This window comes from Sus scrofa, chromosome 15 (assembly GCF_000003025.6).
Source record: "Sus scrofa isolate TJ Tabasco breed Duroc chromosome 15, Sscrofa11.1, whole genome shotgun sequence".
Classification (NCBI taxonomy): Eukaryota; Metazoa; Chordata; class Mammalia; order Artiodactyla; family Suidae; genus Sus; species Sus scrofa.
In genome coordinates, this window is record NC_010457.5 from 34,397,334 (window position 1) to 34,420,409 (window position 23,076).

General features: G+C 42.8%; 1 protein-coding gene across 1 annotated transcript in view; it reads right to left on the reverse strand.

Annotated features, from left to right (window-relative positions):
• The window catches only part of CSMD1 (CUB and Sushi multiple domains 1), a 1,882,041-nt gene that overhangs the window by 35,612 nt on the left and 1,823,353 nt on the right, over positions 1 to 23,076 (reverse strand). The window contains 6 exon segments of the mRNA XM_021075826.1: positions 1,100 to 1,249; positions 1,252 to 1,281; positions 2,001 to 2,174; positions 5,867 to 6,055; positions 18,068 to 18,241; positions 19,599 to 19,772. Of these exon segments, the coding sequence (XP_020931485.1) occupies positions 1,100 to 1,249; positions 1,252 to 1,281; positions 2,001 to 2,174; positions 5,867 to 6,055; positions 18,068 to 18,241; positions 19,599 to 19,772 (891 nt within the window).

A 23,076-nucleotide genomic window follows, 5' to 3' on the forward strand; every position in this document is an offset into this window, starting at 1 on the left:
ACTTGATTTTCAAGGGCAATTTGGAGTCAAAAATGAGCTAGACTATCATATACACATATCTCTACACACAGATGTCTCTAAAATAATCTCAGATGCTGAGTGAAAATACACACACACACACCACAAACACATGGGCAGGATTATCTTATATAGTTATAATTTATAATATGTAGATGACATGATTTAGTTAGATGAGGTACAATATAGTCAGACTACACACATGCATACTGTTTTCTGTTTATCTATATAACACATGTCATCAGATAAGGGACAGGCACAAGCAGCGATGGCACAGTAGAGAAAAGAGAGATGAAGGAAACTTGATCTATATTTCTGATGTTGATATTGTATGCATTTACTCAAGTGGGTAAAATTCAATAGAAAGTGTTTTATACAGGTAAAAATAGATAATTAATTTGTGCAACCATTTTAGGCTCAAAAATTAAGTCATCGAGAAGTCTGCATGCCACTTTAAAGTTGACCTATCTAAATTCTAGACCAGTTATTTTCTGGGCTCATAATGTCTCAGGGCACAGGCATTGCCAAGACAAGACACAGTGTCCACAAAGATCCAGGCATTTTACTGTGGTTACTGGCATTTCCCACCATCTCTATTATGGCTCAAAGAGGACAATAAAATATGCCCACTCTAAATATTAGAGAAAAGTAACCCTAGCATCTTGGGTAATAGAGCATGCTGGACAAGGGCCACCAATAGGCTGGGGATAACCTCTTCCAGCCACAGGGAACTCCCATCAGTGATTCATTCACTCTGCCCCACTCACAGCTCCTTCCTCTGTTACCACTAGCACCTCGGACACTGCAGTCACACAGAGACTGTCATCAGACAAGACCAGAGCCTCCTGTAGATTATGACTGGTCAAAGGTCAGCGCTGGAGTTATCTGACATTTTGAACAGTCTGGATATTTCTGTACACACAATGGGGTTTTTCACCATCCTCTTCTACATTTGTTGGGGAAAACATTTTAGTGGTACAAAGAGTGTAGATTTGTAGGATCTGTGTGGCATACTGGTCATTTTAGGACAAATTACATGGTTTCAGCTGTGCAGGCTGACTTTGGGCTGGCGTGTACTCACCCTCGCACACAGGCTGCAGGCCTGACCAGGACCCATTGAGCAGGCACGTCCGCTCAGCTGAGCCCCGCAGCTGGTAGCCCATCTCGCAGGAGAAGCGGAGAAGGCTCTTGGCCTTAAACTCCTCTCCAAGCCGAGAGCCATGTGCTGGGGTCCCGGGTCACCACAGAATCCAGGGTTACTTCCTGGGAGACACAGACAGATGTGACAATTGTAAATGCCATTGGACTACTTAAAACATGGCTGCTGTTTTAAATGAGAATGAACTTTATGTAAAGGTGTGTGGAACACAGGTCAGAGCCATACAGCATTCTGGAAATTGTATGAGAAAGATCATCTTTATCACAGCACAAAGACAGAAGACTAAAATTGCTTCTGTAACTAAAATCAAAGTAGCTTATTAAAACATGGTTGTGACAGTAACTGAGATTCTCTGGAAGAAATGAACCTGGGGATGGAGAAGGCATTGCTCACTGGAAATGCTGGTGACGACAGTGACAGGTTGGGGTGGGGAGTTTTGGGTGCAAAACCATCAAATCAGAGGCTTGACGCCCCCCAACCGTGTTGATTTGTGGATTTGCTGAGTTCTATTTATTTATTATGAAACATTCAGGAAATTTTTTTTTTCCAAAGAGTATCGGTGTAATTACTGATGATTGAAACAGGAAAGTTGTGGGAGAACTGAGAGGAAACACAGAAAAAGAGAGATAAAAGGGGGCAAACTGAGTGAAGGTGAGGAAGCTTCTTACTCAGGACCATGTGGGAACTCCTGGGACTCCTGCAGGAGAAAAGGGAAGTGATAGGTAGTGAAGGAGAAGAAGATGCTGAAAAGGGACTGATAACACCCTCAGGGAACCATATAGTCCCCCAACACTTCCCAGGAGGAGCTGGTGCACATGCCCACCTGTGCAGTGGGGCGGGGCTCCACTCCAGCGGCTGTCCTCCTGGCAGGTCCTGGTGCTGTTGCCAACGAGACTCTGGCTGCCTTTGCACGAGTAGTGAACCACCGACCCGTAAGTAAACAGATCTCCGCTGAGGATGGCGTTGGCAGGGACCCCTGGGTGTCCGCATGATATAGCTTGAGAAAAATAAATAAATAAATAATAAATAAATGTGTATGTCAATCCTACTGTGCTGTTTCGTGTTGATAAGGGTCCCTCATAGATTCAATCTCATCTATTAAAGAAAAACACCTAAATACCCTGGCATATCCTGCAGTTCCCCATAGTCCAATTTCAGGTGACTCTGCCTCTGCTCTGAAGAGACATATGTTCTGAAGACCCAGGGAGGATCTGTCTCTGAAGTTTTTTTATTTTTTGGTTTTTTATTACGATAGCTTTGATTACAGTAGAAGTTTACATTTTTGTTTTAAAAAGATTTTTTTTTCCACATCAGTCCTTAATTGCATCCTAAATAAGCAGGTATTATACACAATATTAGAAACTAAAGTAGGTCCATCAGAATTATTTCCATTATTTCTTCAGTTATTATGACAATCAAAAGCTTTGCTTGGGGACAAAACTCTGTCAAATCTGCTTCGTCTTCCAAGTCACATGTCTAGAAAGACCATTCTAACATTATTTTTTTGAATAGGTGGCAATCTGAAAGGTTTAAGCAAAAAATAATAACAATAAATTACTGATGAATTTTTCCTTCAAGTTGTTCTATAAAATAATGTAATTCCATTTATTTCTTTAAACTTATACCAAATCAGGCCCATAATCTATTCATAATTATCCCCCGAAAAAGGGAAATACCAGAATCCAGATTACCATAGGATGGTAAAGATTTATCTCTCCCTTTCTATAAAGTCCAAAATTAGGGTTAACCATGAGTAGATTTTTTTTTTAATTTAATTTTTATTTTATATTGGAGTATAGTTGATTTACAATGTTGTAATAGTTTCAAGTGTACAGCAAAATGATTGTTATACATATATACATATATCCATTCTTTTTCAGAATCTTTTCCCATATAGATTACTACAGAATATTGAATAGAGTTCCCTGTGCTATTCAGTAGGTCCTTGCTGATTATCTATTTTATATATAGTAGTGTGTATATGCTAATCCCAAACTCCTAATTTATTCCCCGCCCACCTTTCCCCTTTGGTAAGTTTGTTTTTGAACTCTGTGAGTCTGTTTCTGCTTTGTAAACAAGTTCATTTATATCATTTTTTTAGATTTCCCAGATAAGGGATATCATGATATTTGTCTTTCTCTGTTCAACTTACTTCACTTAATATGATAATCTCTATGTCCATCCATGTTGCTACAAATGGTATTATTTCATTCTGTTTTATGGCTTAGTATCATTGCATTTTATACACACACACACACACACACACACACACACACACCCCCCATGTCTTCTTTATCCATTCTTCTGTTGATGGACATTTAGGTTGCTTCCATGTCTTGGATATCATAAATAGTTCTGCAATGAGCATAGGGGTGCATGTATCTTTTTTTTCATTTTTTTTATTACTCAAATGAATTTATCACATCTGTAGTTGTATAATGATCATAACATGGGTAGATTTCGTACACGGTGCAAACAGCTCGGTGGACCAAGGCAGACAAAGGATTATTCAAAGGCTGCTGATTTAACATCGGAGAGTTACTGCACTTCGTCACCAGCAACTCAAAGTGACAGCAGCCAGAAAGACAGGTTTAGGGTTTGCCCCATCTCAAGTCACATCAGCTCTTCCACTGAGACCATCTTAACACTGACCTCCACTCACCCGGGAGCTAGAGTTTATCAAGAGAGTCCTAAAAAGAAGCCAGTTAGAACCGAATCAGTGAAATGGCTGGCAAATGATCAGTTCCAGGGGAAATGAAAGAGAAAAAACAAAACAAAACAAAACAAAACAAAACAAAAAACAGTGGAACAATATACCAGCAAAAACAGAGATGGAGTTTCACTGCTATAGTGTGTAAAACAAAATGTTCCTCTGAGATCCTGTGTTCCCAGATTCATGATAATTCCAATGTAATGACAAGTGGGGGGAATGTGCCACCTCAGAAAATGAGATCAGTTAAAGCCTGGTTCCTGGAGATCTGGAGCAGGCTGGCATCATTACAAACACTAATGGGAGTCTGGAAGAAGCTGGGGATGATGCAAGAGAAATCTCTGGGGGGAAAAAACAAAACTAAACTAATTTCTCTGAAAAATTCCCATGTGTGAAGGCACAAAAACCCCAACACATAAAATTTGATGAGAATTGTAATATGCTTATAAATGTGTTTTTTTTTGGGGGGGGGGAGTCATGTAAGGTTGTACATTTGTTTTATTAAGGCATCTGTTGCTTTCTCCACAGAAGCTAATTGCATTCCTGCAGTTAGAATCTTACACACGATTCCATGTAGATCGGAGGGGGTTTTGAGGGATGCTGACTTGCAGTAAAAATGTCCCCAGCACCAATCTATTCTGAAAATGCTCTGAAAATGCCCTAATTGTGAGAGGTAAAATGGACAATGACTCTTTTTCAGTAAATTCAATTTATAATGGAATTGTCATTTCCCATTTTCTCTGTGCACACAAAATGAATACTAACAAGATAAGATTTTGATTTTAAGGATTGTGTTGATTCTGCAGGATTTTTAAGAGGTCATGGAGAAAGATCCCTTCTCCTTCATTTTCACACTACGTTTTCACAAGATGATTCTCTTTGAACTAAAAGATAATATGCTTTTTCAAGTGAAAGAAAGAAATACTGGAGCTATTTGGATTTTAAAAAGTGTCCTTGTTAATCTCTATGGTCTAAATAGACTGTTAATAATCTTTGGGAGGGCCACAGTGATTGATGATGTACAATTTCATCTGCACAGGAGAACACATGACTTTTTTTTTTTTTGGTCTTTTTAGTGCGCACCTGTGGCACGTGGAAGTTCCCAGGCTACAGGTCTAATCAGAGCTGTAGCCACTGGCCTATGCCATAGCCATAGCAATGCTGAATCCATCCTGTGTCTGTGACCTACACCACAGCTCATGGCAGCACTGGATCCTTAACCCATTGAGTGAGGCAAGGGATGGAACCTGTGTTCTCATGGATGCTAGTCGGGTTCATTAACCACTGAGCCACGACAGGAACTCAGAGAGCACCCCATTCTTGATGGCAATGTGCCTTCCTCTTTTTTACACGTGTGGGCCAATTAAATTTTTTTTTAATCATTTCACATTTGATTGCACTGGAAGTGCTCCTTAGGCCCAAATGCAGTTCCTCAGAGCGCCCTACCTTCTGGTCACAGACACTAACTAGGTCCAAAGACGGAGGCTCTGTATTATAGCCTTTTGCCAATAACTCTGAACCTGTGTCTAAACAGGTGCATGGTGGTGAGAGATTCAGAGTGTGAGAGAGCCACGGTCTGCAGGTGTTGGCACCGTGTCCAACAAGTGAAGTCAGCCCATCTGCTAGTGGACACAAGCAGTCACAAGTGGACTAGTGGACACAAGCAGTAATAAGTGGACAGAGACAGAACAGGCCCGAGTGGAGCCCACAGGCCAAGCCCATTTCTCTGGGGCCAGGTATGTGAGCAGGCCAGCACCCCTGCCCTTTTCATTCCCCAAAACTAGACTGAGTTGTATTTTGTGAGTTCTGGCCAATTTATAAAGATATTACAATAACTAATATGATTTGTGATGGGGGTGGGTAGAGAGAATTAAAAATCAATACCTTTCCAATACTTGAAAAAAAAAAAAAAAGGATATGTTCTGTTGGTGGTATATACGGGGCTCTGGGCACAAGAACCCAAAACGACCCTCACTTACCCAAACACTTGGGCAAAGAGCGGTCCCATAAACCATTAGCCATACAGGTTAGGGCAGAAGACCCCAATAGGTAAAATCCCTTCTTGCAATGGTAAATGACGCTCATTCCATATTCAAAACTCTCAGGGAAATTCTGTTGCTCGTGACGAACGGCATTTTCCACAAAGCCTGGATCTGAGCAGTTCACCACTGCGAAGGAAAACACAGAACACGTTATTTAGATGCAGCTCTATGTTTATCAACAAAATAGATGGGCAGAAATGGCAAACTCCTCCTTGTGGTTTTAGAAAGTTTGTAAGATGACGTCACAGCCAATGTCAAGTGATACAGTGGCTACTGTAGCAATTTTAACCACACGAGGCTGATGGCCTTTATTTCCTCATGATGGATTTCTTCCATGTCTAAAATTAGTTTTCCTGGTTATCTGTTTTTGTGTTTTGAAAATGTTAAAATAGAAACAGCTGAAGTTAGTCTAAATATTTGTATAGGAGTGTGATACTTTAGGACAGTCTGGCACACAGTCATTAAGTGCCCCCCGCCCCTCCCTGCATGCATTAATGTTTCGCTATGTATGCCTGAAGTAATTTGCTATATATCTAAAGCAAATAAAAAATGACGATTCTTCCCTCAACACTTAATAGAAATGTGAATTAAGGCAGCCTCTGATTTAAGTCCCTCCCCTGTAGAAACCTCTCACAGTGACCAAGTGAATGTGGGCCAGGCCAGGTCCTGCTTCATCAGAATCACCTATTGGTCTGAACACCTGCTAGCATCCAAGGAGCCAGCGATGTGCTCTTGCAGGTACGGAGCAACAAAGGCCCCTGCTTATCGGGCTCTGACCCACCACACCACTGAAAGTGGCAGCTGCTGGGGAGCTGCCCTCTCTTCAGATATTCCTGGGCTCAGAAATGGGCAGTGTGACAAGTTCTAGGCAGTCACTGCATGTCCAGGCACCAGAGCCAAAGGCAAATGCCTTTCCCTCCCCGGGACTTGATTTCATCTCCATCCCTGGGACTAGAATGAAGGTGCGGGCAGAGCAGAAGCGTATAAGGACCCCATCAGGGCTGTAGATAAACTTTTATGTCCTGTAAAACAATCCTGAGCTTATGGAAGAAAGGTTCCAGTTCTTTGGAGATAAACAAACATGTTTATGGAGCTCAGGCAGATTTTAAGGTGCCATAATGCATCACATCTGCAATAAAGTTATCACCCAATTCACCAAAATGGCAGGAATGACCTGTTTGGAAAAAGCATCATAATCTTGGAAGATGAGTGATTTTTATAACCTGGAAAACCCCTGTTGGGGCTGGATCTGGCCCTTGGACATGCAGGTCAAGTGGGAGGCAGGGCCTTCACAAGCAGGACAGTGAGTGTGGCTGGAGGGCCGAGGACACTCGGGATTTTGTGCCCCTGCTCAAGACCCTCTCAGAGCTGGCTCTTGGCTGCGAGTGGAGAGGAGACCAGGCAGGTGGCATGTGTGCAGGTGGTGAACCTCCCGCCAGGAGGCCCACATGTACCTCGGTGCCCAGGACCCCCCGGCCTTTCTTTAATTCATGTTTCTATATGTGGGCCCAGCTTTTCTGAATATAGCCCGACTGTGGGGTGGGTGAGAAAGAGGAAATGTGCAGTCTGGGTTTGTGCTCAAGAGAAGGATGGGGCTGGAGGTGAGAAAAGGAAGAAAAGAGAAGCAGTTATCAGGGACGTAATGAAAAGATCCCTCCACCCTCCTCTCCACAGGCCCAGTGCGGGATCTTCCTGAGCCCCACGAAGGGAGGAGGGCGCTTCGGAATATGCTCGGCTCATGCCACCTGCTCTGAACCATGAGGCAGAACCTCCTTACTGGCTGCTCTGGGTCGTGGCAAGATGTGAAGGGTACAGGGTAAGTGCCCTCATCGAAGGCCCACTCTGGGGTTTTACACTGCATTGTAATTACATTCAAGGAGTGCTGGGTCCCAGGCTCCCCCATCCTTTCACCTAGTCCAGTGCCCTTAAAAAAACAGGCAAGGAGGTCCCGTCGTGGCGCAGTGGTTAATGAATCCGACTAGGAACCATGAGGTTGCGGGTTGGTCCCTGCCCTTGCTCAGTGGGTTAACGATCCGCATTGCCGTGAGCTGTGCAGACTTGGCTCGGATCCCGTGTTGCTGTGGCTCTGGCGTAGGCCGGTGGCTACAGCTCCAATTCCACCTCTAGCCTGGGAACCTCCATATGCCGCGGGAGTGGCCCAAGAAATGGCAAAAAGACAAACAAACAAACAAACAAAAAACAGGCAATATGACTACTTGACAAGAGTTCCATTTCCTGAGCTCCAGCAGGGCAAAGCCAATTGTGCTTGATGTTGGAAGAGGTAGGGCTACCAAGCTGAATCTGTGGGCATCTGTCTCAGTCTAATCGTGTGGATTAGCCCCACAGAATTCAGCCCTAGGGAGCTGCTGTCACAATTGCCTACTATATCCCTTTGTACTTATTTTGATGGCTCCCCGAGGAGATTCAGCTGAATATATCTGGTTAGGGGAAAAAAATAAAATAAAATAAGGCAGGGATATTTTAATGTATTTTCCATGACAGAGAGAACAGTGGAATATTCCATGTCTTTGTTGCAAGTGAGTGGAGGGCAACAAGGATGGCTCACCAGGCCCCACTCAGGATGGCTCACTAGGGCCCTGTCCATCCCCACAAACTGCTTGCTCTCCCATTCCTATTCTTTCTCTGATCTTGTGCACAATTCCTATCCGGGGTCTGGTGGATGGAGACTTTACCCCACTGATAGACGAGAGCTGTCAGCAAAGCGCAGAGAGGAGTCAAACTCCTTAGACCTTCCTGCTGCACGGAAATGCACGACGAAGGGAAGGGTGTGAAGATAAGTTAGACTAGGTCAGACCTGCTGGAACCACTTGATGTTTTAAGTCTGCGGCAGAGGGAGATGCATCAGAGAGAAATGGATAAGAGGCGCACTGTGGAGGTCTCCCCCTCCTCTTCATATCACTCCCTGAATTACACTAAGAGTTAAGACTTGGACTTGTCCACCTGATGTAGAACAGAATTTCATCAACTGTAGAGAACGAGAAATACTGATATCATATGCACACAGCCCCACATGGAGCTCAGGAAGGCATCAAAATGTGTTCCAGGGGACATGTCTGTATGTCAGAAGTAAAGAAGACATTAATACAATGAACAGTAACACGTGTGAGGTCACAGAGATAGTTATACCAGAACTAGGTGAGGATCAGAGCTCCTGATTACCTGCCTGGTGGATCATGTTTGCAAAATTTCATCAGTGTTTCTTGGTGACGTGAATTCCATAGAGATCTCCCTCCCCCCTCTCTCTTTTTTATTTTATGGATAGTGCCTGCTATAAATCTTAGTTCTCAACAATATTTTATAGGCTATTCACCATGCCTTTTCTACTCTACATACACTCCTTAGTTTGGGGGGAGCAATCTTTTCAAATACCCAAGTAAACATATAAATAGAGATCAAACATCCTACCCCCTATGATTTACACTTTGAAAAATGGACTATGTTTCAAACTTTTTTGAAGACTAAAAAAAGTCCTTTTTATCCAGTTTTTGACCTTTTCTCTTTAAGTATAAATAACCTGACTAATGAAACATGAACATGCCATTCTTTGAAACTTGATTTCGTTATTACTGAAACTGTTTCACCTTATCTTCAGTCTCTATGAGTGATTTGCTTTTCTTTGTTGTGGTCAAACCTTAGGACCCAGCAAAGCACCAAAACTCGGAGGCCTGGTCCAGGGAGACCAGGTGGACATCCTGCCCCACCTGCCGTTTTGGGAACCCCATCCCATTAACTTGCCCTTGCCTGGGCTGTTCTCTGTTCCCTCACCATGTGCAAGAAGCAAGGTCTGCCCCACATCCTTGATTCTACATAGAACCCAAAGCAATGCCCCTGTTTTCACCAGAGTCTCTCTGATGGGAAGCAAATAAGACGGATTTCAGCCACAGACACTTCTCCATCTGTTCAAAAGTAAAAATTACACCACCTCTCTGACACTCATTTCTGCTCTGCTGTTGGACTTGAAAGTAAATGGCAGTAACAGTACCTGCCAGAGAGTTTACCATAGTCACTAACAGCATGGACTCTGGGTTGTCAGGCAGTGAAACTCCTGAAATAACTGTGTAGGTTTCTCATGTGTTTGACTCCATTCTGTTACCTGACTGGACAACATGTGAGGACCTCAACTCTTTTTTAATTGAATAATGTAATTCTGCACTCCACCGCTAGTTCCCAGAAACACTTTTCATAATAAATTCTTACACTAAACTCAGGACATTTTCCTCATGTACTTTTTATATGATTTACCCATTCATTAAAATCTATTAATTAATGGTAAAGGAAATGTTGATAAGGTTTTACTTTAAAGAACTCTAAGAAGATTTTAGTAGAAGCATGGAATTTAACTTGTGTATTCCAGTTTTGATGAGAAATTGGAAATCCAAAACAGAATTCAACATGCCTCAGAATCTTTGGGTCAACATTTTCTATAACTGTAATTTTTACCACTTTATTGAGGTATGACTGATATGTAAAATGCTATAAATATTTAATGTACACAGTTTAATAAATTTGAGGATAAGTATACAGCTATGAAACCATCACTATCATCAAGGCCAGAAACATTCATTTCCTCCCAAAGTTTGGTCTTTTAAAAAAGTCTTAGCTGAGAACTAACTGTCATGGAAGATATGCCTTAAAGTAAATTTGTTGGTAACTGTATTTGTTTTGAAAGGTAAAACATGGATATTAAGTTTACTATTGTGTTAAATTTCAATACAGTTTTTATACTAAAAGAAAACGTAAATAGACTCTGTCATATTAAACTTTAAAAACTGAATTCTATGGGCTAAATTTTTTTAATGCCTTTTTTTTTTCTTATTAGGCCACACCCGCAGCATATGGAAGTTCCCAGGCTAGGGGTTGAATTGGAGCTACAGCTGCTGGCCTACACTACAGCCACAGAAATGTGGGATCCGAGCCACATCTGTGACCTACACCACAGCTCTTGGCAACGCTGGATCCTTAACCCACTGAGTGAGTCCAGAGATCAAACCTGCATCCTCATGGATACTAGCTGTGTTCGTTTCTGCTGAGTCACAATGGGAACTCCATATGGGCTAAATTTTTATGCCAAAATTTGAAAGACTAAAAATTAGTAAAATTAGTGGGAATATACTGAGTTAATATGAACAGGTAAATAGAGTATTAGTAATTACAAAGGGGAAAGCAGTACGTATAATACAGATCTATAGATCTCATGTTGCGAGTGACATTCACACACAGAATGAAAGGTCGCCAGTTCTCCACAGATTTAGAAGTACCCTGAGAGATGGTCTTTTTCAAATTATATACACCTGACAGACAGGTGCCTGAGTGTCTGTTTCCTACTAGAACAGACATTTAAGGGGACATGGGAGGAGGCGGGGAATAAGGTGGGGAGGACGGGGTTGGGATGGTGGCAGGAACTTTCTGTTTGAAGAATAAACCTAGTTTAACAGTTTTACTTCCTGGTGCTGGACAAGCGACCAGAGGGGAAGAGGCAGGGACAACCTCTCAGAGAGGCTTAAGTGGCAGCACTGGGGCCAAGTGTTTGGGAATCCCAGCAAGTCCAGTCTCCATTATGAAACTAGGAGAGGCAACAGTTACAGGTTAAAAGATAACAAACAGTCCAGCTGTTTATGCTGCAACTGGTTCTAGGTGTCATTTGTGCTTTTAAACTCTCACAACTTCATAAATGTAACTGATCCAATACTTTTGACTACATTTTACCATGACGAGAAGTTTTTATATATATCTTTAAAGATACATTGAAAAAAATTTTAATAAAAATGCATTGAGGTTTTTTGTTTGTTTTTAAGTATAGATCCTTTAAATCCAAATTTTAAGTTAACAGTTAACCTCTGTGAATAGCTATTCTAACGAGATGGATTTAAGCTTAAAATTTTGGCAAAGAAACCATTGTTTGACAATGACCCTTAGCCTAGAGCCACACAAAAGCAATTGTATCCAAATTCCATAGGAATGGTGCAGGGAGACCAGAAACCATGATTCTATATGTAGACCAGGAAGACAACATGTTCAAGTTCTGTCTAATTGTTAGAATGATCGTGTGTACACATCATTTCCATACCCCCAGCATCTGCTTCGTTCAGGAACATCGGAAAATATCATGCATTTCCCATATAATTGACTGGAATACACAACTGCTCCATTGTTTCCTCACCTTTATTTAAAAATGTGTTTCATTTAAAGACACCAAATCACACAGTAAATTAGCAAATACATCATTCTTGTCCTTGACCTTCCATTTTTCCCTGACCTTCCATTTCTTCAAAAATCTTCAATGTAGCATAACTGGTAAGAGTTAAAAGGAATTGTTCCAATAAAAATGTTGAATCATTTGATAAGTATGTGGTCACAGGAGAGTTTCTGCCCATCCTTCACCGTAGGGGCTGAGTTAGAAATCAGGCAGGTCAGGGAGAGCTTGCTTACTAATGGCAGCTTGTCCCTGCAGCCCAGGGCAGGAGCACACCCCACAGAGTCCACTGAGGAAGCCAGTGGTCGCCCAGTGATCACCTCTGAACTGCCTCCTGTGGTGTTAGGGCTTTATGAAAAAAGGAAGGGGTTGGGGAAGAAGGGAGGGGAGAAGTGAGGAAAGAAGGAAGGAAGGAGAGAAAGAAGGGAGGGAGGAAGGAGGGAGGGAGGAAAAGAAGGAAGGAGGGAAGGAAGGAAGGAACTCCATATCTTCCTTTTTTTTTTTTTTTGCCTAAAACTTGTGTTTACATTTCTTTTTTTTATTCACTCCTGTTTCTTGCTTACTTCTTGTTTTCTTTCATGCCTCATTAAAAACCTGATCATAAACAGGGAAATAAGAAAATGATGTTTCATAACATAAAAATAGCCAATTTCAATTCTTTGGCAGTGGGAAAAATGGGTAAGAATTAGCTCATTAAATTTTTCAAAAATCATTCATAATTGATTAGAGTGCTGTGTAATATGCGTTTTTTAAATTTTTCAATAGGAGGGATTGTGCAAGTTTAGAGGACAAAGATGAAATGATTGTGACGTCAGAATAGACGTTTACTGACTAGATGACTTGTTTACTAACTAGATGACTCAAAATTTTAACTATAGGATTACTGTTCATGGAAGAAACAGAAAACAAAAGCAAGTTTTTATGACTACTTTACAAATGTATGAAAGTTATGTTTCATCTTTCATCAATAACGGATAAAAATAAAGAAATCAATTTTAGCTGGAATGAGACATTCAGGCTTGGTAAAGAAAAAATTGATTATAACTGATTACAGTTGATTGCCTGGCTTTCCTGAAGGCATATAAATTCTAGAGGTGGGTGGGGCAGGGAGACAGTACCTACTGTGGGCCAGGTGCTTTGCTAGGCATTCCACATGCACCGGTTGATTTAGAACTCACAGAAACCCACAAGGAGGGCAACATTTCTTTGACCGTTCCTGCAAAGGAGTGCGTTGTCCAATGAAGTTGACCATAAACCACAAGCCCCTGGCTGAAGTTATGTGGGAGGAGCAACTTCAGGAGACCCGTGTCCAGAGCTGGGCCGGAGACCTGGCACCGCCTGTGCAGCGAAAATCCAAGAGATCAGATGCCCCTCAGCACCGTGGAAGATGCTCTGGGCACCTGGGCATCTGCCCCATCTCCTCCTGGACACCCGCCCCCAACTCCCCTTTGACAACTAACCCCACACAGAAATTACTACACAGGGAAAGAAAAGATTAATTCAGTCACCCTAAAACTGTCATCTTGGTATAGCTCATTTTTTCTCCTTGAAGTAACTGAACTTTTAAGGTCATCTGGACGCTTATTTTGAGATTTAGGAGACAAAGACTCTGAGAAAGCCCTTCTATAGGAACAGGGGCTAACAGTAAACATGATCTGATTCTTAAAATAAATGTGAAGACATTTGTTTTCATTCCTTTTTATGAAATCTGCAGCCATATTTTATTCCCGAAAGATATTACCACTAACAAAAAGGATATCTTCTTTTATTGATTGATTTTCCTGATCCTCTTTATAAAGATAGTGCCTGGGTTTGAGTGGCTTCCTGGGGCTGAGTCTGAGAATAAATGGTGACTGGCGCGGCGAGACTGTGGAAATCTGTATCTAAATGGACCTCACTGTAGCACAGATTTCCTGGGAGGTCTGTTCCACGCTCTGGGTGGAGTTTCTCTCCAGTACCCTTAACAAACCAAAGGCTCCAGGATTCCAGAGCTCACTGGCCCCAGACCTGGATTAGACATCTGAGAATCCTGTTCAATATCTGGAAGAAGAATTCAAGTGCAGCAGGGTGTTTACATGGGATACAACCTTGAACGTCTGAGAGACTATTCAAGAAGCCATGTAAGGAAGAACTGGCCATACAGCAATACGCACAGAGGGTAGCTATTTTTGCTAAATTCAACACTGTAGCTTTATGCCATTTTTCCCCTGACACTTCCCCGTCTTTATGAACCTGACCTCTTTGAAATCATGCTTTTCCTGGTTGAATAACATGTGTGCAAATTCTGTGCGCTAGATTATATCCCTTGGTTATAAATGAAGCAAAGCAAAGTGATAGAAAATTATAGAAAATGTGAGCAGGAGGCCCCTAGGAACTGGCAGGATGATTTCCATCCCTGGACACTCGAACATGGCACTGGACAGTCATCTCCCCTCCATTAGATACCTTTCATGTAGCAGCTTTCAAAGTGAAGCACACATTTTAAAGTCTTGCTCTTCCAAAGGAAGCATCAAGAGACTGAGAAGACAGGCCACAGATTAAGAGAAAATATTAGCAAAGGAAATAACTGATAAAGGATGGTTATCCAAAATATAAAAAGAACCCTTAAAATTCAACAATAAGAAAACAACCCAAGTAAAAAATGAGCTAAAGACCTTAACAGACACCTCAGCAAAGAAGACATACAGATATTGAATAAGCACATGAAAAGCTGCTCCACATCACATGTCATCAGGGAACTGCAGATTAAAGCAACAAGGAGACACCACTACACACCCATCACAATGGCCCAAATTCAGACACTGACAGCACCAAATGCTGGTGAGGACCTGGAGCAACAGGAACTCTGATCACTGCCGATGGGAATGCAGAACAGTGCAGCCACCTTGGACAGTGTGGTGGTTTCTTACAAAAGCAAATATACTCTTATTCTATGTTCCAGTAAACCATGATCTTTGGTATTTACTCAAGGAGTTAAGAACTTATATGCACACAAAAACCTGCACAGGAATGATTACAGCAGCTTTGTTCATGGTTGCCAAGACTGGCAAGTAACCCAGATGTCCCTCAGTTGCTGAGTGGATAAATAAATTGGAGAGGGAACATTCACCTGTGGAATGTTATTTATCACCAAAATGAAATGAGCTATCAAGCCATGAAGAGGCATGGAGGTAACTTAAATGCATGTGACTTGTGAAAGAGGTCAGTCTGAAATGGTCACATGTTCAATGGTTCCAACTACAGATTCTGGAAAAGGCAAAACAATGGAGACAGAAAAAAGATCAGGGTTGCCAGAGGTTGGGGGCCAGTGGAAGAGATGAATAAGTGGAGTCCAGAGGACTCTTAGGGAGTGAAAACTCTCTCTAGGACCATATAATGGTGCCTACACATCATTGTATACCTGCCCAGACCCACGGAATGTACAAGAGCGACCCTAATGGAAATCCTGGGCTCTGGGTGCTGGTGATGAGTCCATGAGGTTCATCAATTGCAACAAGTGGGCCACCTGGTGGGAATGCGGACACTGAAGGAGGCTGTGCGTGTGGCAACAGAGGGCATATGGGAACTTCCTGTACCTTCAGCACAATAATACTACAAGCCTAAAACTGCTTTACAAAATAAAGCCTATTTGGAGTTCCCATCGTGGCGCAGTGGAAACGAATCTGATTAGGAACCATGAGGTTTCGGGTTGATCCCTGGCCTCACTCAGTGGGTTAAGGATCTGGAGTTGCTGTGAGCTGTGGTGTAGGTCACAGATGCAGCTTGGATCTGGCGTAGGCCGGTGGCAACTGCATTAATTAGACCCCTAGCCTGGGAACCTCCATATGCCTCAGCTGTGGCCCTCAAAAGACAAAAGACCAATAAATAAATGAATAAATAAATAAAGTCTATTTAAAAAAAGTCCATTCCTTCTTTTTAAATGAGAGGAAGGTAAGAAAAGTCAAAATGAATATCGAAGACTTTAAAATACATCCTAGTATTCTTTACACTGTGCCATAGAGATCAAAAGGACCTAGCACCTAAAACACCAAAAATCACTAAGTGATAGACACTGAATTTCTTCTCCCCTTTTTAGCATAGTTAGAGGAAAATGTGGTATAGAAAAAACAAGAAAAAGTTTTGATAATTAAGAGCCCACTGTTTTGAATTTATTCAACCTTTCATTTAGTCAGAATATATCTGCGCAGCAGACACAGTCCCAGCAGCTGTGGGGACGTTCTCCGACCAAATTAGCCGGCCCTGGACTGTTATCTATTTAAAGGTATGGATTATATCACCCCCCTCTGTATTGACTATGCACAGCACAGCATTTGGAACACAGAAGGTGCTTAATAAATGTTAACTTGAGTAGAAGGGTTTTGGGGGAAGGGATACAGACGGTTCACATACACCTACAACATCAAAGGCACAATTATGCCATAACCTAGAGTGACAATAAACTGGACCCATATTTATGGTCATTTTTTTTTTTTTTTTTACTAGAGTTGTTTTACAGCGTTTGTGTCAATTTCTGCTGTACAGCATAGTGATCCTGTCATATACATGGCACAAATGAACTTATCTCTGGGCGTCTTTCAGTTGTGCTATGTTTTTCCCTGTTGTACAGGATAGAGAAAACAGTGTGATTAAAGCTGTTTACTCTCTTCCTGAGTCTGCAACTGCACTGTCCAGCTGTCCACCAAAACTGTCTTCCCACAGCCATCCAGGCGCTTAGGCTCCCAGCAGACAAGTGGGCCACCGCTGTCCTGTGGGGGTTGAGGGTAGAGTTGGGCCCCTGATGTGGAAGGCATTTAGAGGCCAGCTTTCCTCACATTTGAAGATATCCCCTAACTCTGGTCACCCTACTCCCTGGCCCCCACCTCACACAATAATGATAATAATATATAATCCATTAGTAATCCATTGGCTGGAGTGGTCCACATCCAAGAAGACCAGACCCCCTGCATTGTCAGCAGACCAGTACGAGCTTCTGACAAGAAACCAGGAGCATTTCTGTGAGAGAGAGACTCCCCCTCCCCCCAAGCAGTGGTGAGACGTGGGTGACTGTCAGAGCAAAGGACATTGCTAAGTGTCTGGCTTTAATACCGTATTACCGCCAAAAAGCCCCAAACTCCACCTTCACACCCAAGGACATTCCCCTTCAGTAAGACAGATGCTTTAATGGAAAGTGACTGAAGCAAAGCGTTAACTAGCATGAGCTCAAACATCTAAAATTGCAAGAACTACAAAACACTATTTCCTCAAAAATTCAAGTTTTAGTCCAGATCTCTGTGACAATGTTTCAAGAAATGAGTTTTTAAAACTTGAGATTTAAAAGCAATGCAAACTCGGAGTTTCGTCATGGCACAGCGGAAACGAATCTGACTAGGAACCATGAGGTTGCGGGTTCAATCCCTGGCCTCACTCAGTGGGTTAAGGATCCAGTATTGCCGTGAGCTGTGGTGTAGGTCGCAGACATGGCTAGGATCTGGCATTGCTGTGGCTGTGGCGTAGGCTGGCAGCTGTAGCTCCAATTTGACCCCTAGCCTGGAAAACTCCACATGCCGTGGGTGTGGCCCTAAAAAGACAAAACATAAATAAATAAAAGCAATGCAAACTCCTTAAATACATCTATAAGTCTGGAAGCTTAAGGACCAAGGATGTGGAATATTTAGTGGTAGAGATAAATGAGTGAATAAATGATAGACAGACAAATAGAAGTAGCCTGTGAAGTAAGGAATCCCAGGTTTTTTTGATTGGCTATCTGACCCATAAGAAGCAGAGGCCATGGAAAGATTCATGCGTTACTCTCAGAAATGTTTTCTCATCACAATAAAAAGCTTCTGCAGAAGTCCTGCCCCTGGGAGCTTCACCTCCCGGTGCAGACCAGTCTCTGGTGGACCACGCAGCGCCCACGCCTCCATGGGGAAGGGCAGCTCTCTTACCTCGGCAGGTGGGCAGGGGGCTGCTCCACTGGCCACTGCTCCGACACTGGGCTCGAGATGCACCCTGCAGCAAGTAGCCAGGGTTACAGGTGAAGTTCACCACATCGTTCAGGTTGAACTCACTGCCATTGGTGAACCCGCGGGCAGGGTTCCCCGGGTGGCCACAGGTGATGGCTGTGGAGGAGACAGGTCCATGAATTGGCCAGAAAAGAACACACCATTACTCTCACTTGGAATTCTTCATAACACACATTCATTGTTAAATGTATGAATTAGAGGGCTGACAGCTAATCAGATATATCACAGCCTGTATTAATATTTGGAAGGGAAAATTGGGAGAAAGAATCACAGGCTAAACCCACAGGTTTTCATTATAATTGTGGAAAATATCCAGCACCTGGCAAATATCCTTTTTCATCATCATAATTATTATTTCTTATATCCAGACAGGATGTCAAGTAATTTTAAAATAAAGCAGTGGAAAACAAGAGATGCGGACATTTTTGTATTAGTCATGAGTTTTGAATATTTTCCCCTTAGAACATAACCCCTAATTTTGTGGTACTCGCATTTTGAAACATAAGGACTTGGCTGATACCTTAAGTTGTGTATGTATAAATTATTCCAATATTAATTTAAACTTCACAAAATTAGTAAAAATAAGAGCACATGCTCAAGGTATATTTCTTTGACAATCCTTGTTGTACGGTCCTTTGAAATGTAGTCAACTGTCATTCTCTCATGCCTAAAACAGCAATACACATCATGAAAATTCCTTCACAGGCCCTTTCAAGAGAAATACATTACAGTTAAAAGACTGGTGTTTTCCTTCTCATTTATCTTGTCAGCAATTTTTCTTCTAGGTAAAGCTTTCACTTTTGAATTCCACACACTTGCCACAGCACAATCACAGAGAATACTGTGATTCTGTCCTATAGTTACATCAACATACCCTTTGTTTAGGAAGATAAAGAACATATTAGGGACATAATTTATTTAAACTGATATTTGCAATTGGGGTACAATCTCTTCTAAAAAAAGTTGTAGCATATGTTTTGAAGTTATAAAGTTTGAGGACAACTGTTACATATGATTTTACCTCTTTCTATTAAAGGAAGGAAGCTTACAAAGCTCTCTTTGTTCTTGGGGGAACAATAACAAAAATAGGAAAGGACGCAGTAGGTGGGGAATGGCTGCTATGAGCACCTGCAAAGCTGACCTAACCTGCAGGCTCAATCAGTACTTATTGACAGATGCTGCTCCCTCTTTGTTGACCTGTGATAACACTGGGGAAGGGATGCCTGACATCATGCATACGTGGACCGTTTGAGATGAGCTGATGAACAAGTAAATGTGGATGTGGAATGGGAAGAGAGTCACAGATGGAAGGGGAGGGGCTCCCACATCCTCTCTCTTCCCATGCTTCTCCATCCTCTGCTCTGAGATCCAATGTGTCCGTGTCATGACTTAAGGACAAAAGAGCACACGCAGAGGGAAGCACCTGCTGAACTGTTTCACAAACTGTACTTACGGACACAGACTGGGGTGTGTCCAGACCACTTATGGTCTTGCAAGCATATCCGAACAGAAGTCCCAACCAGCCGGAAACCGGGGTTACACTGATAAACCACCGTGTCCCTGTAACTGAAGCCATCACCGCTGATGTGACCGTTCACGATGGGATCCGGGGAGCCACAGTGACCAGCTGGAAAATGAGCAAAAGCAGTGAAAACGTGAGAGTCTGTCGTCTATGAAAGTACCAATTCAGAATTTGTTGATGTTCAGTGTTGAGTGAGTAACAGCCTGAATGCGAATGTTACTGGATTTTTTTTCTCATTTATATATGTTTTGATTTGATGCAGATTTTCTTTCAACTTGCTAATTTTTTTCTTACTGATTGTGGGAGACCTAAGTCATATGTCAAACATGGATTTTTTAATGTGTATTTTCCCAGTTGTGGTTTCCCCCTTTATTTCTTTTCCTTATTTTTCTGATTGATAATTTTTGTTATTTATCTGGTGATTCCATCTCCAAAAGAAAGTCAAGAGAAAGGAAGTGGCTTAGAATCACTAGGACTAGTCCTGGTCCTGCATCCTACTGCAAGTGGGCAGCCAAGGGAAGGACAGAGGGGTTTCCAGGTTGAGCGACTGGATTCCTGAGCTATCTGTGAAATTTCAAAGGAAGGACTGATTTCAGAAAATAAGGGCAATTCCAGAAAACGACCATTTATGTTCAAAATAGAAGTCCAGAGACCCGAGTTATTCTTACAAACACTGAAGATAGAGTAGATTTAAGATTATAGATGGAGGTTGAAACCAGAGGGTGGCTGAGCTCGCCCATGAAAAGCATGTTCAGCAGGAAAAGAGAGGGCCCACAGGTGAAATTGGGGAGAATGTCAATACTCACAGGGGAGTGAATGTGTGAGGAGTCTAAAGGGTGGGGGTGACTGGCCAACATGGTGTCAGAGAAGCTTCAGGACTAGAGAGCTTTCAAATGTGCAAGGAAGTTAAAGGGGTTTTCAGCTCTTCCTGAGTCGAAGGATGAGGGTGACAACAATTCTGTGCTTGACTAAACTTCAATCAGGCCCCCCACTGCACATTCCCTGTAGAAGCCCATCTTAGCAAGAATCCTGCTCAGAAGCCTGGCATGAACCCCTATGCCAACACCTGAGCCAGCCTCTCGTCCTCACCTGTCCACTAGGTTGGTTTAGCCAAAGCCCTCCTGCCCCCAAGGTTTCCCCCGAGGAACATTCCACCCTGACCTTGGCTGTGATCCCCACAGGCCCAACTGGATCCAAAGCTGAGCCTGCTGCCTGCAATCCCATCGCTGGGTCCCTACACCTATCACCAGGGTCTGGGTAAAGTCTCATAGCATTGTGGCTATTTTGTTCTTTAGCAGTAGGAAGGTGCTGTGTGGTCCAGGGAAAATCAGGAGAGGTGATGTGTTCTCCTCCATCAGACTCCCAGCTTCTCCTTCCCTCTCCTTCTCACTTTCCTTCCCTTCTTTCTGTTCTCCCATGCACTCCCTCACTATATGGAAAGAGTAGCTTCTCAAATCTACAAATGATGAGGCATTAGGAGTGACTGGCATTCAAAGGTCATGTTACACACAGGTTTGGATAGACGAGGGGAGAGGCATTCACCCCAAGGTCCTAAGTTATCCTCCCAACTTGATCCCATGGCTGCAGAGCACATTGGGGTGGGGCTCCCCTGCCTTGAGGACAGTGCCCAGCCATCCATGCTTTACATAGAGCAGAGTGTCCCCAAAGAGGCCAGTGTCATCAAATGGCTGTCATACATCACCATTCTGGAAGAACCAAAAACAATAATCTCTATTTCTGCTCAAGACAATGTAGCAGCATTGTGTTCCCCCAGCTTTGAACAAGGTCTGTTATCAGCAAGATGACCCTATGAAGGAGAGGGGTCCTTGTTTGAACAATAAGAGGTCGGGTCAATTCGCACTTGATTTGGCTGATTTTTTTGTCACCCCATCAGCTTTTCCAATCAGGCAGTTCATTTTGACCGGAAGCCAGATCACCTCCTCCAAAGCGGAGGTGATGCCAGCAGGGAGGAGGCTGAACGTCCTCCAGAGTTGACGGGAGCACTTCTGAGGCTGTGAGTTATCCTAGGACATGACTCGGGCTCCAAAGAGTCCTGCTCCTTCCCCGAGGCTGGTGCCCTGCCAGGTAGGGAAATGGGGCCTAATTCCACCCCAGCGAGAACATAGGTAACCCTGGGATCCAGCCACTTCCAAGACGGGGGTGGGGTGGGGTGGGGTGGGGGGATATCTAATTTCTAGAAATGTGCACCAAAATAGCACGATCCGATCCTCAAAGCGCACGTGGGCCTCCTGGCTCCTGGCTGTTCCTCTGGACAACGCCAAGTACTTCAGGGTAATTCTGAGGCTGATCGGCTCTCCAGGAGAGCGGCTGGGGTTTGGGGCCAGCAATGCTGAAGAGAGTTCGAGGAGACCAAACGTCCCATCCTCTCCCTGCCCCGCCCGTGAGCTGGTCACGCTTACAACACCACTGGCCAGTCTCACTTTGAAATCGTAACTCTTATTTTTCCCAACTCAGTTTTCAGTAATGAGAACACATAGTTCAAGGTTGCATTCTAGGTGAGAGCCTGGCACATAAGTGCTCCTACTGGCAAGGAGATATCTGTACACTGCAGAAATCAGATGGAAAGGTCGACAGGCACGTGTGGAAACACAGGTTTCCAACAGCAACTCTTCTCTGATACATGGTCATTGCAGTTCTGTGGGGAACTGGCCTTAAATACATAAAGAAAATAGGAAATGCCTTTCAAAAACACTCCCTTTCTTTCAGCTTAGCACCTGAAGGAAAGAGTCAATAACGTCACCATGTACTGTGGCTTCCTATTTTGTATAAATGCAGATGATCTGACTTCCTGATCTATGGCTAAGAGAGAATAATCTGTGTGTCACTTGTATAGCTTTCTAGGCTTCAATCCTCTTCAAAACTTTAAAGCCTTAGACCAATTATAGGTTATTCACAAATATAGAATATGTCACCTACAGTACTCAATCAAAATTCCAACAGCAATACGCCAAAATGTCATGGATGGAAGGAAAAACTGTATGAGATAGAATTTGAATTCAATGTGCTCTGAGCTCTATTTCAAATTTAAGACTCTGTTAATGTGGGATAACACTGGGACATATCCTTCCTGAGTTATTTTTTATGTGGTTCCAGTTCTGTTACAGACTCACTATGTGGAAAGTCTTTCTCTTTGGAACTATGTTCATGTTTCTGTCCAGTGTCTAACATGAATTAGTCACTCTGTAAACACTGAGGAAAGGAAGAGAAATAAAGTAACTACACAACTGACAGCGCCACCCTTTACACTTGCAAAGCCTTTCCAAATCCATGGTCTCCAAGGTGCGTTTCTTTACTTGGTAATAACACAACACTGATTAGATGCTGCCAGCACTGTTCTTGGGGATGGGGGTGGAGAATAGGATATGATCCGAGAAGAGCAGGGCCTGAA